Source organism: Phyllostomus discolor, chromosome 9 (assembly GCF_004126475.2).
Source record: "Phyllostomus discolor isolate MPI-MPIP mPhyDis1 chromosome 9, mPhyDis1.pri.v3, whole genome shotgun sequence".
NCBI classification, from domain to species: domain Eukaryota; kingdom Metazoa; phylum Chordata; class Mammalia; order Chiroptera; family Phyllostomidae; genus Phyllostomus; species Phyllostomus discolor.
The window spans coordinates 69,134,855-69,148,826 of NC_040911.2; the positions used below are offsets into that span (position 1 = coordinate 69,134,855).

The 13,972-nt window shown below is 38.7% G+C and overlaps 1 protein-coding gene across 3 annotated transcripts in view; it reads left to right on the forward strand.

Annotated features, from left to right (window-relative positions):
- KIF16B (kinesin family member 16B) overlaps positions 1-13,972 on the forward strand; it is a 332,414-nt gene that overhangs the window by 43,080 nt on the left and 275,362 nt on the right. For all 3 annotated transcript variants that reach the window (XM_036009548.1, XM_036009549.1, XM_028523744.2), the window contains exon 4: positions 13,552-13,668. In XM_036009548.1, coding sequence (XP_035865441.1) covers positions 13,552-13,668 — 117 coding nt within the window. The remainder of the gene's footprint in view (positions 1-13,551; positions 13,669-13,972) is intronic.

Consider the following 13,972-nt stretch of genomic DNA (forward strand, 5'->3'; position numbering starts at 1 on the left):
AGCCAGGGCTTTTTTACCACATTTTTTGCTTCAAAATTTTGTTTCCTACTTTCCTCCTCTAAAACCTAGGTGTGTCCGAAAAATAGATGCAGCTAGGTTTTAGAGAAGGACAGTAGGAAACAAAATTTTGAAGCAAAATATGTGGTAAAAAAGTATGTCTTATAGCCCTAAAAATACAGTAAATACCTATCAATAATCTTAAATGTAAACAAATTAAATGCTCTAATCAGAAGACGTAGAGTAGCCAAAGGGATAAGAAAGCATCACCCACACATATGCTGCCTACAAGAGACCCATCTCAGAACAAAAGACCTACACACACTGAAAGTGAAGGGCTGGAAACAAATATTCCAAGCAAATGGACAGGAAAAAAAGCTGGGCTAGCAATACTCATATCAGACAAAATAGGCTTCAAAAACAAGGGCCGTAAAGAGACCCGTAGGATCACTTCATAAACTCAAGGGAAGAAACCATCAAGAAGACAAACATTGTAAATATATATACACCCAACATAGGAGCACCCAAATACATAAAGAAAATCTTGGAGGACTTCAAGAAAGATATTGACAGCAACACAATTATAGTAGGGGATTTCAACACCCCACTGTCAAAAATGGATAGATCTTCCAAACAAAATATCAAAAAAGATATTGCAGCATTGAACAATGTCCTAGATGAACTTAACTGATAATATAGAGATTTTCATCCCAAAGAAGCAAAATACACATTTTTTTCAAATGCACATGGAAAATATTCAAAGATAGACCACATGAGAGGACACAAAACAAGCCTCAACAAATTCGACAAAATTGAAATCATATCAAGCATTTTCTGTGACCACAAGGGACTGAAAGTAGAAACCAACCTCAAGGAAAATACTTAAAAACACTCAAACTCATGGAGATTGAATAGCATGCTATTAAACAATGAATAGGTCAAGAAGGACATCAAGGAGGAAATCAAAAAGTTCCTGGAAACAAATAAAAATGACCTTACAACAACTCAAAACTTATGGGACACAGCAAAGGCAGTCCTGAGAGGGAAGTTCATAGCAATACAGGCATACCTAAAAAAAAAATAGAATCATTTCAAGCAAACAGCCCAACGCTACACCTATAAGAAGTCAAAGAACAACAACAAAGACAGCCTAGAGCAAGTAGAAGGAAGGAAATAACCAAGATTGGACCAGAATTAATGACATAGAGACTAAAAGCACAATTCTAAGGATCAATAAATCCAGGAGCTTGTTGGGTCCACTCATTACCTTTGAAAAGATACACAAAAACAACAAGCCTCTAAGCACACTCATCAAGAAAAAAAGAGAGGACCCAAATAAACACAATCAGAAATAAAAGAGGAGAGATTACAACTGATACCACAGAAATACAAAGGATTATAAGAAATTACTATGAAGAACTGTATGCCAAGAAATTTGAAAACCTAGGTGAAATGGACAAATTTCTAGAAAAATATAATCTTCCAAAACTGAATGAAGAAGCAAAAAGCCTGAACACATCACTAACAGCTGACAAAATTGAAGCAGTAATAAAAAAACTCCCGATACACAAAAGCCCTCCACCTGATGGTTTCACAGGAGAATTTTACAAAGCATTTAAGGAAGAGCTAACCCCTACCTTTCACGCACTATTCCAAAGAAATCTAAGAAGATGGAAGACTCCCAAACTCTTTCTATGAAGCCAGCATCACCCTAATCCCAAAACCAGATAAAGTCACAACAAAGAAAGAAAACTTCAGGCCAATATTGCTGATGAACATAGATGCTAAAACCCTCAACAAAATATTGGCAAAATGAATCCAGCAATATGTTAAAAAGATCATACACCGTGACTAAGTGTGATTCATCCTGGAATGCAAGGATGGTACAATATTTGCAAATCAATAAACGTAATACATCACATAAACAAAAAGAAAGACAAAAATCACATGATCATATCAATAGATGCAGAAAAAGCATTTGATAAGGTACAGCACTCATTTATAATAAAAACACTCAGCGAAGTAGGAATAGAGGGAGCATTCCTCAACCTAATAAAGGCCATATATGAGAGCCTACAGCCAACATCATATTCAATGGGAAAAAAACTAAAAGCTTTCTCACTAAGATCAGGAACAAGACAAGGTTATTTACTTTCACCACTCCTATTCAACATAGTATTGGAAGTCCTAGCCACAGCAATCAGACAAGAAATGGAAATAAAAGGCATCCAAATTGGAAAAGAGGAAACAAAACTGTCATTGTTTGTAGATGACATGATAATGTACATAGAAAATCCTATAGACTCTAGCAAAAAACTACTGGACCTAATAAATGAATTTGGCAAAACAGTGGGACACAAAGTCAATATCCAGAAATCAAAAGCATTTTTGTATACCAACAATGAAACATCAGAAGTAGAAATCAGGAAAAAAAATCCCATTTGATATAGCAACAAGAAAAATAAAATACCTAGGAATAAACCTAACCAAGAGGGTAAAAAACCTGTACTCAGAAAACTATACAGCACCCAGGAAAGAAATTAAGGAAGACACAAACAAATGGAAACATATACCATGATCATGGATCGGAAGAATTAACATCATCAAAATGCCCATACTACCCAAAGCAATTTACAGATTCAATGCAATACCTATTAAAGTACCAATGGCATATTTCACAGATATAGAATAAACACTTCAAAACTTTATATGGAACTATAAATGACCATGAGTAGCTGCAGACATTTTGAGAAAGAAGAGCAAAGCAGGAGGGACCACAATACTTGATATCAAACTGTATTACAAGGCCACTGTAATCAAAACAGCCTGGTACTGGCATAAGAACAGACACGCGGACTGATGGAACAGAATAGGGAGCCCAGAAATAAACCGAAGTCTGTATGGTTAATTAATATTCGACAAAGGGGGCAGCAGCATAAAATGGAGCAAAAATAGCCTCTTTAACAAATGGTGTTGAGAGATCTGGATGGCTACATGCAAGAAAATGAAACTCAAGCACCAACTTACACCATACACAAAAATAAATTCAAGATGGATAAAAGACTTTAATATAAATTGTGACACCATAAAAGTCCTAGAGGAGAACATAGGCAGGAAAATCTCAGATATTTCATTCAGCAATGTTTTCACTGATATGTCCCCTAGAGCAAGTGACACAAAGGAAAGAATAAACAAATGGGGTCTCATCAAAATAAAATGCTTCTGCATGGCTAAAGAAAACAGCATTAAAATGAAAAGAGAACCAACCATATGGGAAAACATATTTGGCAATGCTACCTCAGACAAGGGTTTAATCTCCAAAATGTATAAAGAAGTCGCATGAGTCCAAGACAAGAAACCCAGTTAAAAAATGGGCAAAGGACTTGAATAGACACTTCTCCAAGGAGGACATACAGAGGATCCAGAGACATATTAAAAGATGCTCAGTATTGCTTGCCAACAGAGAGATACAAATTAAAACCACAATGAGATACCACTTCACACTGGTCAGAATAGCCATCATAAACAAAGCAACAAACAACAAATGTTGGCCAGGTAATGGAGAAAAGGGAACCCTAGTGCGCTGTTGGTGGGAATGCAGACTGGTGCATCCACTATGGAAAATAGTATGGAATTTTCTCAGAAAAATAAAAATGGAACTGTGTTTTGACCCGGCAATTCCACTGCTATGAACCTTAAACACCAATTCAAAAGAACCTATGCAGTCCAATGTTCATAGCAGCACAATTTATAATAGCCAAGTGCTGGAAGCAACCTAAGTGCCCATCAGTAAATGAATGGATAAAAAAACTATGGTATATTTACACAATGGAATTCTATGCAGCAGAAAGAAGGAGCTCCTACCCTTTGCGACAGTATGGATGGAACTAGAGAGCATTGTTCTAAGTGAAATAAACTAGGCAGTGAAAGACAAATACCATATGATCTCACCTTTAACAGGAACCTAATCAACAAAATGAATTAGCAAGCAAAATATAACCAAAGACACTGAAATTGAGAATAGGCTGACAGTGACCAGAGGGGTGAGGGGAGGGGATAATGGGGGGAAAGGGTGAAGGGTTTACAGGAACAATTATAAAGGACCCATGGACAATAACAAGGGGGGTAGAAATGGGAAGGAGGTGGGGAGGGCCGGTATGGTGGGGGGGGGGGGGCAGAAAACTGTACTTGAACAACAGTAAAAATGTAAAAAAAACCCTGAAAAATTAAAATATTTTTAATTAAAAATGTACAAAAAAGATATACCATGATTTTATATATTTTAGAATTTATGTAAATGTATTTTGTACGTGTATTCTATAACTTGTCTTTGTTTATCATTGTGTTGATATTTATCAAGTTTGATACCTGTAGTTCAAGTGGACCTATTTTAGCTGCTTTATAGTAGTGCACTGAATGACTATTCTTCATTTTTTATTCATTAACCTACTGTGGTTGGTAATTTAGATGTTATTGTGGCCGTGACAAATACTATAATAAACATTCATGTATAATAAAAAAAAGATAGGTTGTTAACTAGAGAAGTTGTTCAAAGGAGAGGACTGGATTGAATCTTATCTTCCAGAAAATGTTTGATTCAGCACTAGGGAAAAATAGAAAGGGCAGTAAGAGTGAGAGCCGTAAAGAGCAATGAAGTGCCTGGTATGGAAGAGGGGCCAGGACAGGAAAGATGGAACAATGCTGCTTGAGCTTGTATTGGTGTTGGAAACTCTGCTTTGTGCTCATGTGCACTATCTCACTTAATCCTTACAGGACCCAAACAAAGTCATCCTGAGCTCCATTTTACTTTGTCAAAGAGACTCAGTAAGCTCAAATAATTTGCTTAAGTCCATGGACCTAATCGATTTGATAGTAGTAGAGCTGAGATCTTGGGGCAGATGTATAAGGTGTAAGAGAATAGGATTGATGTGTTCTAAATGACAGATGGATAGGGAAGCCCTGCTGAATGAATAAATGAATGAGTGACGATGACTTCAGTGTTTAGGTAATTGGATTAATCAATGTTGGTAGCTAGGAGTCTGATGAGGAATTGAATGTTATAGATACTGGATTCTAGATTTTGGCTTTAATGTGGGAATGGGAATGAAGTGGTTGGTATCAGGGAATTTGTTAATGGAGAACAGTTAGTTCACTGCACAGTTTTTAGAATGTCTTCAACAGAGGTTGAATGAAGGGCCGTGAAGTTCTCCACTTCTAACTTACTTAATGAGCAGCTGGATTCCCCCCTTACTTAACCTGAATTTGAGGCCTTTTGGGGACAGAGGGCTGTGCTGAGGGAAGGCCCAGGGACAGAGAGTAGAGTGGTGTGTGATGGCATGGCCTGGCACACTGAAGACAAAACTCAGTAAACGTTTGCTGAAGGAAAGAACTTGTTTACTGATGGTGATAAGTTGCGGAAACAGATGATATTTTCCAGTTCTTCAAGAGTCAAGATTAGGAAAGCATTAACAGGTTTAGCTCTTTTGGAAGATAAAAATAAATGCCCAAAATTTAAAAATAGTTTTAGTTTGTGAAAGTTTTCAGCTGATAAGGATAGTTTTCATGCTTCAGGTGTATGTGCAGCATCTCAGATGCTTTGAGTTCTTTGACTTTCTAAAACAATCTGAGATTGTTCCATTAAATTACAAAATTAAACACTATTTTCTAGTATAATCACGTGTTATAAAACCAGCATAGATGCAGGAAAAGACCTATTTTTAAACACACTATTAAACAAAAGGTAATCTTCCCTCATCCCTAATTTTAATAGCTGTTTTAAAAGTGGCTTCAATTTCAAATATTGACTCAAGTTTTCATGCTGCCGTACTTGGCATAGGAATTGAGCTGACAGGGTGTATTCTGGCCATAAACAGGGGAAGATGCAAACTTAGCACCATGTCTGTCATCTTCTTCCTTTTCCATTTTTGTTCTTCCTCTTCATCCTTGTCTTCTCTTTCTCCTCCTTTTCTTCCTCTTCCCCCTTCTTGCCTCCTTCTCTCCCTTCTCCTTCCCCTACTCCTTTTTCTTTTCATTTGACTATAAAGGCATCTTGAAAGATGTATACGATCTGGAAATAAAATTTGGTACATAAAAGATATACAGTGGTATACTACTTCAGCTGTAAAAAAGGATGAAATGCTGCCATTTGTGACAACATGGATAGACCTTGAGAATATGCTAAGCAAAATAAGTCAGACAGAAAAAGACAATTATATGATTTTCCTCATATGTGGGATTTAAAACTGAAAGCAACAAAGAAACAAACAAGAAAAAAAACAAATGAAGACTCATAGACAGAGACAGCACTATGGAGGGTACCAGAGGGAAGGAGGCTGGGGTTAGTAAAGGGTAAAAGAGGGTCAAATATATGGTGATGGAAGATTTGACTTTGGGTGGTAAACACACAGTGCAGTATACAGGTGATGTATCATAGAATTGTACACTTGAAATCTCTATAGTTTTATTAACCAATGTCACCCTAATAAATTTAATTTAAAAAGACATCTTGAGAAAATACAGCATGCCTATTACTATAAAGTCGAGTGTCCCTTAATGTTAAATGAACACCAAGTAAGATGACCATGAATATTTCTTCCTTCCAAGTTAATTTTAGATTTAGAAAAAATTTGTAAGCTATTTAAAGCTAAATAGTAAATTAAATTACTATTGTAAATTAAAGGCCATTAGATAAGGTTTCATTTTCTTAATGATTCTTCAAAACTCCAGAGGGACGCTTTGATCTCACACAGTCTGTTTTTTGATTCAACCCTGGAGAAACTTGAAACCTGAAATATCCGGGTTGACAAACTGGATGGAAGAGTCTTCTGTTTTAACAGTGCCCTCTGGTGGGCAATTCCCATCAAGTGCGGCCCTGTGATACTTAGGATAACTCTGGAAATTAGCTTTCAAGTTTGCTCAGACAAGCGGCAAGGTGGCTTTTGGATAACCTAGCCAGGTAAGGGTCTCAGTGGGGTTTAATGCCAGGGGGGAGAGCAGCCTCTTAAAATCAGCTCTTCCCTCCCTACCTGGTTTGGTAGATGATGGTAAATACTTCCTTTGTAGAAATTGTGATGGGTAGCTTCTTCTCCTTGCCATGGACCCCAGAGATATGGGCAGTGTCTGGCTGCTTCTCTGGATCCCTAGCCATCTTTGGATGGGTTACTTGAAGCTGAGATTGAGCCAGGCCTGTGTCTCAGTGCCTCCAGGCCTGCATTTTGTAGCCCCATTTTATACTCATGCTGCTAGCGCCACCTGTGACACCCCCTTAACTTCCTATCCCCCACACCCCTGCCCCTCTGTCAGATAACACCAGCTGAGTTAACTTTGTGGAAAATAAAATAGTAGCAAAATGGTGGGTGTGGATTTTAACCCTAGGCAAAAATTTCATTTTGAAAACTTTTGGGTTTGGTTTAAATGTTGGGTTGACCAAAAAGTCTTTTTAGTTTTTTTCTGTAAAATAAAAGACACATTTTTAATTTTTCACCAATAACTTTACTGATTTGGACATTTTGAGTATGTTGGCTGTCTCCCACTATTGGCTTCTAGCGGGTAGAGGCCGGGGTGCTGCTATGCATCTTCCAATGCATAAGACAGCCCTGAAGCAAAAAGTTATTTGGCCCAAATGTCAATAGTACAAGAAACTTTGAAACCACTTTTGACACATTCAATCAGTCATAGCACCTTCCCCATACACTGCACAAATCTTTTGTTGTGTGTTTCAGTTGTGTTTCTGCCTTTCTTGAAATAATAAAGCATAATACATTGAAAATGTTGCATATTTTCTTCCGTCTTCAATATTAAAATTGCTGCACAAAAGTTCACCAATTTTGATGTTTTTTTTTAATGCATACTGGTATGACAGCTGTCACAATACAATCTAACGAAATTGTTTTGAATGAAGTTAAAGACAACTAAAGACTACTATTATATGGAAAAAAAATCAAGTGGTCATTTTGGCTAACTCAATATATTTTCCATGACTTTGTTTTACTCCAGACAAAAGTATAAGGGAAACTCTTTTCTTTATTCTTTGGGAAGTTTATGGAAGGCTGTTCTTCGTTCCATTGGCACTGAGATGGTTAAAATGATGGATACCTTTTGTTTAATCAGAGAGAATTGAAGAGTTTTTCCTCATCTTTCTTATATAGTGATGAAAATGAACCTAAAATGGGGGGTCTGGAGCCCTGAGTCTCCCTGTGATTCCTGCCTTTTGCTTCTTCATAGGAGTTAGTGGGAAGAGGGGATCTTTCCAGGTAGGATAGGGACCTTGTAGTTGATGTCGAGGGTACATGAAGAGGACACATGCTATGAGGCCTTTAGATGCACAGGCTTTTTGGTCAGAAGGTCCTGAGTGCAAATCCCAACCCCACCACTCACTGTGTATGCCCAGTGACCTAATTTCAGCTCCTGAAAAATGGATCTAGCAACACTACCCACCCTGTAGCATTTTTTTATGAGGATGAGTACATGAACACAGTGTGAGCTGCAATTATAGTTGAGAGTTAAATCATCTGAATTTGAAAATAAGATCAGAAAATATCAGCTCCTAAAAACTGAAATAGATAAAAATTAACTCAGAATGAATGAGACTGGTCATTTGTGGAAAGGACTCAATTAAAATGACAGTTTGTCAACTCTCTAACTGGCAAGGTTGAGGGAAACAGAGTCCAAACAAGGTGGTGGGGAAATGGTGCCTGAAGAAAGTGGAAGTCTAGTTGGCGGTATCTTTATCTTGGCCTTGGGTGACAGGCTGTGCTGTTAGCAGGGGTGGTTTCTGTGGGGCTGAGATTGAGGTGGCCAGTGTTTATCAGCCCTTTCTAGGGAGTAGGCATTCTGGCCAGAGGGCCCTAGGTCACTGCAGGGGAGATGATGGGTCTGCAAACCTGGTATCACTTCCAGAGATTTATGCATTCCTGTGGGATTGATGAGGCTCCCACCTTGCACTGTGATGACCCTGCAAAGCAGTGCCTCACTCTTTCTCTGCCTGAGAGTCTGATCACACTCCCTCCCTTTGATGTGCCTTGTTTTTTTTATCATATATATTTTATGGATTATGCTATGACAGTTGTCCCATTTTTTTTCTCCTTTATTCCCCTCCGCCCTGTATCCCCATCCCACCAGCATTCCCCCTCCTTAGTTCATGTCCGTGGGTCGTACATATAAGTTCTTTGGCTTCTCCATTTCCCATACTATTGTTAACCTCCCCCTGTCTATTTTGTGCCTACCATTTATGCTTCTTATTCCCTGTACTTTTTCTCCTATTCCCACCCCTGTTCCCTCCCCACTGATAACCTTCCATGTGATCTCTGTTTCTATAAATCTGTTCCTGTTCTACTTGTTTGCTTAGTTTGTTTTTTTTTTTTTTTAGGTTCAGTTGTTGATAGTTTGTTATAATTTTGCTGCTTGTATTTTTAAGTATTTTTTATTGATTATGGTATTACAGTTTTCCCAATTTTTCCCCCTTTATCCCTTCTCCACCCTGACTCCCAGCCCTCCAGCATTTACTCCCTCCCCCCGAGTTCATGTCCATGGGTTGTACATATAAGTTGAAGTTGAGTCCTCTGTTTCCTATGCCATTTTTTTATCTTTTCCTGTCTATTTTACGCCTCCTGATCATGCTTCTTCTTCCCTGTACCTTTTTCCCCCATCCCTCCTTTCCTCCTCCCCACTGACCTCCTTCTCTGTGATGTCCATTTCTCAGATTCTGTTCCTGTTCTAGTTGTTTGCTTAGTTGTTGTTTTTGTTATTTTTCTTTTCTTTTAGGTTCATTTATTAATAGGTGTGAGTTTGTTGTCATTTTATTGTTCGTATTTTGATTTTCTTTTTCTTAGATAAGCCCCTTTAACATTTCATGTAATAAGGGCTTGGTGATGATGAATTCCTTTAACTTGATCTTATCTGGGAAGCACTTTATTTGCCCTTCCATTCTAAATGAAAGCTTTGCTGGATAGAGTAATCTTGGATGTAGGTCCTTAGCTTTCATGATTTCAAATACTTCTTTCCAGTCCCTTCTTGCCTGTAAGGTTTCTTTTTATAAATCAGCTGACAGTCTGATGGGAACTCCTTTGTAGGTAATTGTCTCTTTTTCTCTTGCTGCTTTTAGGATTCTCTCTTTATATTTAATCTTGGGTAACTTAATGATGATGTGCCTTGGTGTGTTTCTCTTTGGGTCCAAATTCTTTGGGACTTTCTCAGCTTCCTGGACTTCTTGGAAGTCTATTTCCTTTGCCAGATTGGGGAAGTTTTCCTTCATTATTTGTTCAAATAAGTTTTCAATTTCTTGTTGTTGTTCTTCTCCTTCTGGCACCCCTATAATTTGCATATTGGAACATTTTAGGTTGTTCCAGAGAATCGCCAGCCTCTCTTCATTTTTTGGATTCTTGTTTCTTCCTTCTGATCCAGTTAGATGTTTATTTCTTCCTTTTGTTCCAAATTGTTGCTTTGAATCCTGGTTTCTTTCTTGTCACTGTTGGTTCCCTGGATATTTTGCTTTATTTCATTTTGGGTATCTTTCATTTGTTCTTTTGTTTTTTGGCCAACCTCAATCAGTTCTGTGAGCATTTTGATTACCAGGGCTTTAAATTCTCCATCAGATGGGTTGGCAATCTCCTCATTGGTTAGTTCTGAGGTTTTGCTGTGTTCCTTTCATTTGGGCCATGTTTCTTTGTCTTGGCACACCTGCTAAGTTGTAAGGGGCGGGCCCTTAGGCATTCACAAGGGTGGGCAACCCTCTTTGCTGTGCTTCCCGTGGGGGAGGGGCCAGAAAGGGAACAATTCAGCTTGCTTGCTGTCTTTAGTGCACTTTCCTACAGACTCCCCTGTCAGACTGGGAGTATCTTCCACTGAGCCAATGGCTTTGAGTCTCAGTTTTCCCATAAGTCAGTCCCTCTGCCGCAGCTCTTCCGAGCTTGGCAGTCAGCCCTGCCCCCAGCTGCCTCTCCAAGGTTTTTCCCAGTTGGCCCTTATGTCCGCCTTACCGGTCTGGTTATTCTGGTTGATTTTTTTCTTAATTCCTTGGTTGTCAGAGTTCCATGCAGTTTGTTTTTCTGGCATTTTTGGTTGTTTATTGGTTTTGGGTTCGTTGTTATCCTCCTTTTGGTTGTGCAGGGAAGTGAAGGTTTTCTACCTACGCCTCCATCTTGGCTGGAACTCCTGCTGTTTGTATTTTTGATCTACTTTTTCTTAGATAAATCCTTGAAGACATTTCATATAATAAGGGCTTGGTGATGATGAATTCCTTTAACTGGACCTAAATTGGGAGCACTTTATCTGCCCTTCCATTCTAAATGAAAGCTTTGCTGGATAGAGTAATCTTGGATGTAGGTCCTTGGCTTTCATAATTTCAAGTACTTCTTTCTAGTCCCTTCTTGCCTGTAAGGTTCCTTTTTATAAATCAGCTGACAGTCTGATGGGAACTCCTTTGTAGGTAATTGTCTCTTTTTCTCTTGCTGCTTTTAGGATTCTCTCTTTATATTTAATCTTGGGTAACTTAATGATGATGTGCCTTGGTGTGTTTGTCTTTGGGTCCAAATTCTTTGGGACTTTCTCAGCTTCCTGGAAGTCTATTTCCTTTGCCAGATTGGGGAAGTTGTCCTTCATTATTTGTTCAAATAAATTTTCAATTTCTTGCTCTTCCTTTTCTCCTTTTGGCACCCTTATGATTCAAATGTTGGAATGTTTAAAGTTTCCCCTGAGGTTCCTAAGCCTCTCTTCATTGTTTTGAATTCTTGTTTCTTCATTTTGTTCTGGTTGAATGTTTATTTCTTCCTTCTGGTCTGCACTGTTGATTTAAGTCCTGGTTTCCTTCCTGTCACTGTTGATTTCCCTGTATATTTTCCTTTACTTCTCTTTGCATAGCCTTCACTTTTTCCTCTATTTTTCGACCATTTCTGTGAGCATCCTGATTACCAGTGTTTCGAACTGTGTATCTGATAGGTTGGCTATCTCTTCGTTGCTTAGTTGTATTTTTTCTGGAGCTTTGATCTGTTATTTCATTTGGGCCATATTTTTTTTGTCTCTGCCTGCCTGTTGTAGTACGGGGTGAAGCCTTATGTATTTGCCAGGGTGGGGCAACCACGAAGCTGTGTTGTGGCACTGTGTGTGGAGGAGGAGGGGCCCAAGTGGGAACAATCCCTCTTGCTTAGCTCTATGCCAGCTTTCAGTCACTTCCTCTGCTACCCACAAGCAAATTTGGCCTGTCTGGTGCTGATTCCTGGGTGGATGGTTTTGTGTGCATTGTAGGACCCTGTGGGTCTCTCCAGCGAACTCTCCTGTGAGGCTGGGAGTTTCTCCCACTGCCACCTCAACCCCCACAGGTGTTTTCAATTGGCGGTTTGAGGCTTTATGTCCCCCCACTGGGACCCTGGGTTGAGTGGTTTGTCTTACTCCCCAGTTGTTCTTCCTGGTTTATCTGCACACAAATGTGGGACCGCCTGCTTCACCAGTCTCTACCTCACCAGCCAGCCGCCACCTCACAATTAGTCCTTTCAGCCCTGGCTGCTGTCTCTGCCCCTCCTAAAAATCTATTTGAATGTTTCTTCTTTAATTCCTTGGTTGTTGGCTTCCATACAGTTCAGTTTTCTGTCGGTTCTGTTTTTTTTGTTTTTAAATTTGTCGTCGTCCTTTTTTTGGTTGTTCAAGGAGGCAAAGTATATCTACCTATGCCTCCATCTTGGCTGGAAGTCCTGATGTGCCTTATAAAGGAGGAGGATATTTTTTGTGCCCTTAGAATGCTAGTCAGAGAGGGCAGGGGCGACATGAAAGCTTGTGGGGATTTGGAAAGCTTTTTTTGGTCCCCTTCCCAGATGGCTGTATTGAGGATGACTGTGAATCTTGATTTGCTTCATTTATATCAATTGTCTGGGCAAACTACTTGTCCTTCACCTCAGAGTATCCCATTGCAGTTATGTGGAGCAGCAGACATGGACACAGGCCCCGCAGAGCTTGGCTGCACATGCTCTCCACCTTGGGCAAACATCCAAGTAGGAAAAGGCATCTGTTCTCTGACTTTGGGGAGTCCAGCCATGCTGCTGCATCCACTTCAGGCACTTATTTTGGTGAATAGCTGGACCATAAAGATGATGGCATTGGTTTGGCATGGTTTGGGCAATAACTTCTGGCTGCTATGACTTTGGGGTTTTGAATATTTAGTTTCTGGAACCTCTGATAGAATGAATAACTTTATAAGTTTATTTCTAAAATGGTGTACCATTATGCTTTAAAATCATCTTTGCTTCTATGTATGATTGTCACTTTGCATTGTTTACATTTTTATATTTAAGGAATTTTTCATTAATGTTAAGTAGAAAAAAGGATAAAGGTTCCTTTTTGCTTGTTTGAAAAGTTTCCTTTATATAAACCTGGGAATACACACACACACACACACACACACACACACAAAATCACATATACTCTGTTGTTAATGGTTCTGCAGTGATTTATTAATGTAGTGTAATCCTTATGAGATAAAAGTAGCATTCAAGATATTGTCAACACTGAAGGGACTTTTATTTAAATCTGTGGTAATTGTATCTTCTTTTTCTTTTTGGCTTTCAGGTTTTCAAATCCCTTGGGACAGATGTTGTGAAGTCTGCATTTGAAGGTTATAACGCTTGTGTCTTTGCATATGGACAGACTGGATCGGGAAAGTCATACACTATGATGGGAAATTCTGTATGTTGTTCACACACTGTGGGAAGAAAATTTTCCTTATCTCTCTTTAAACTGATAAAATTGTCTCTGTTATTTACTTTTCTTGTACCAACTTGCTTTTCATGATCTGATCATTCTTTTGCAGTAAGATAAAACTCAGTAATAAGTTGGACTAAATTTCATTTGAGAGATTTTAAATTAGAAACAGTTTTAAGTTTATAAGCCTGAATAATGGATGCAAGTCTCAGTTCATTTTCTATTTTTAAAGGCTCTATAATCTTACCCAGAATGTATGCTGGGCACTCAAGTAATTTATTCTTCTTTT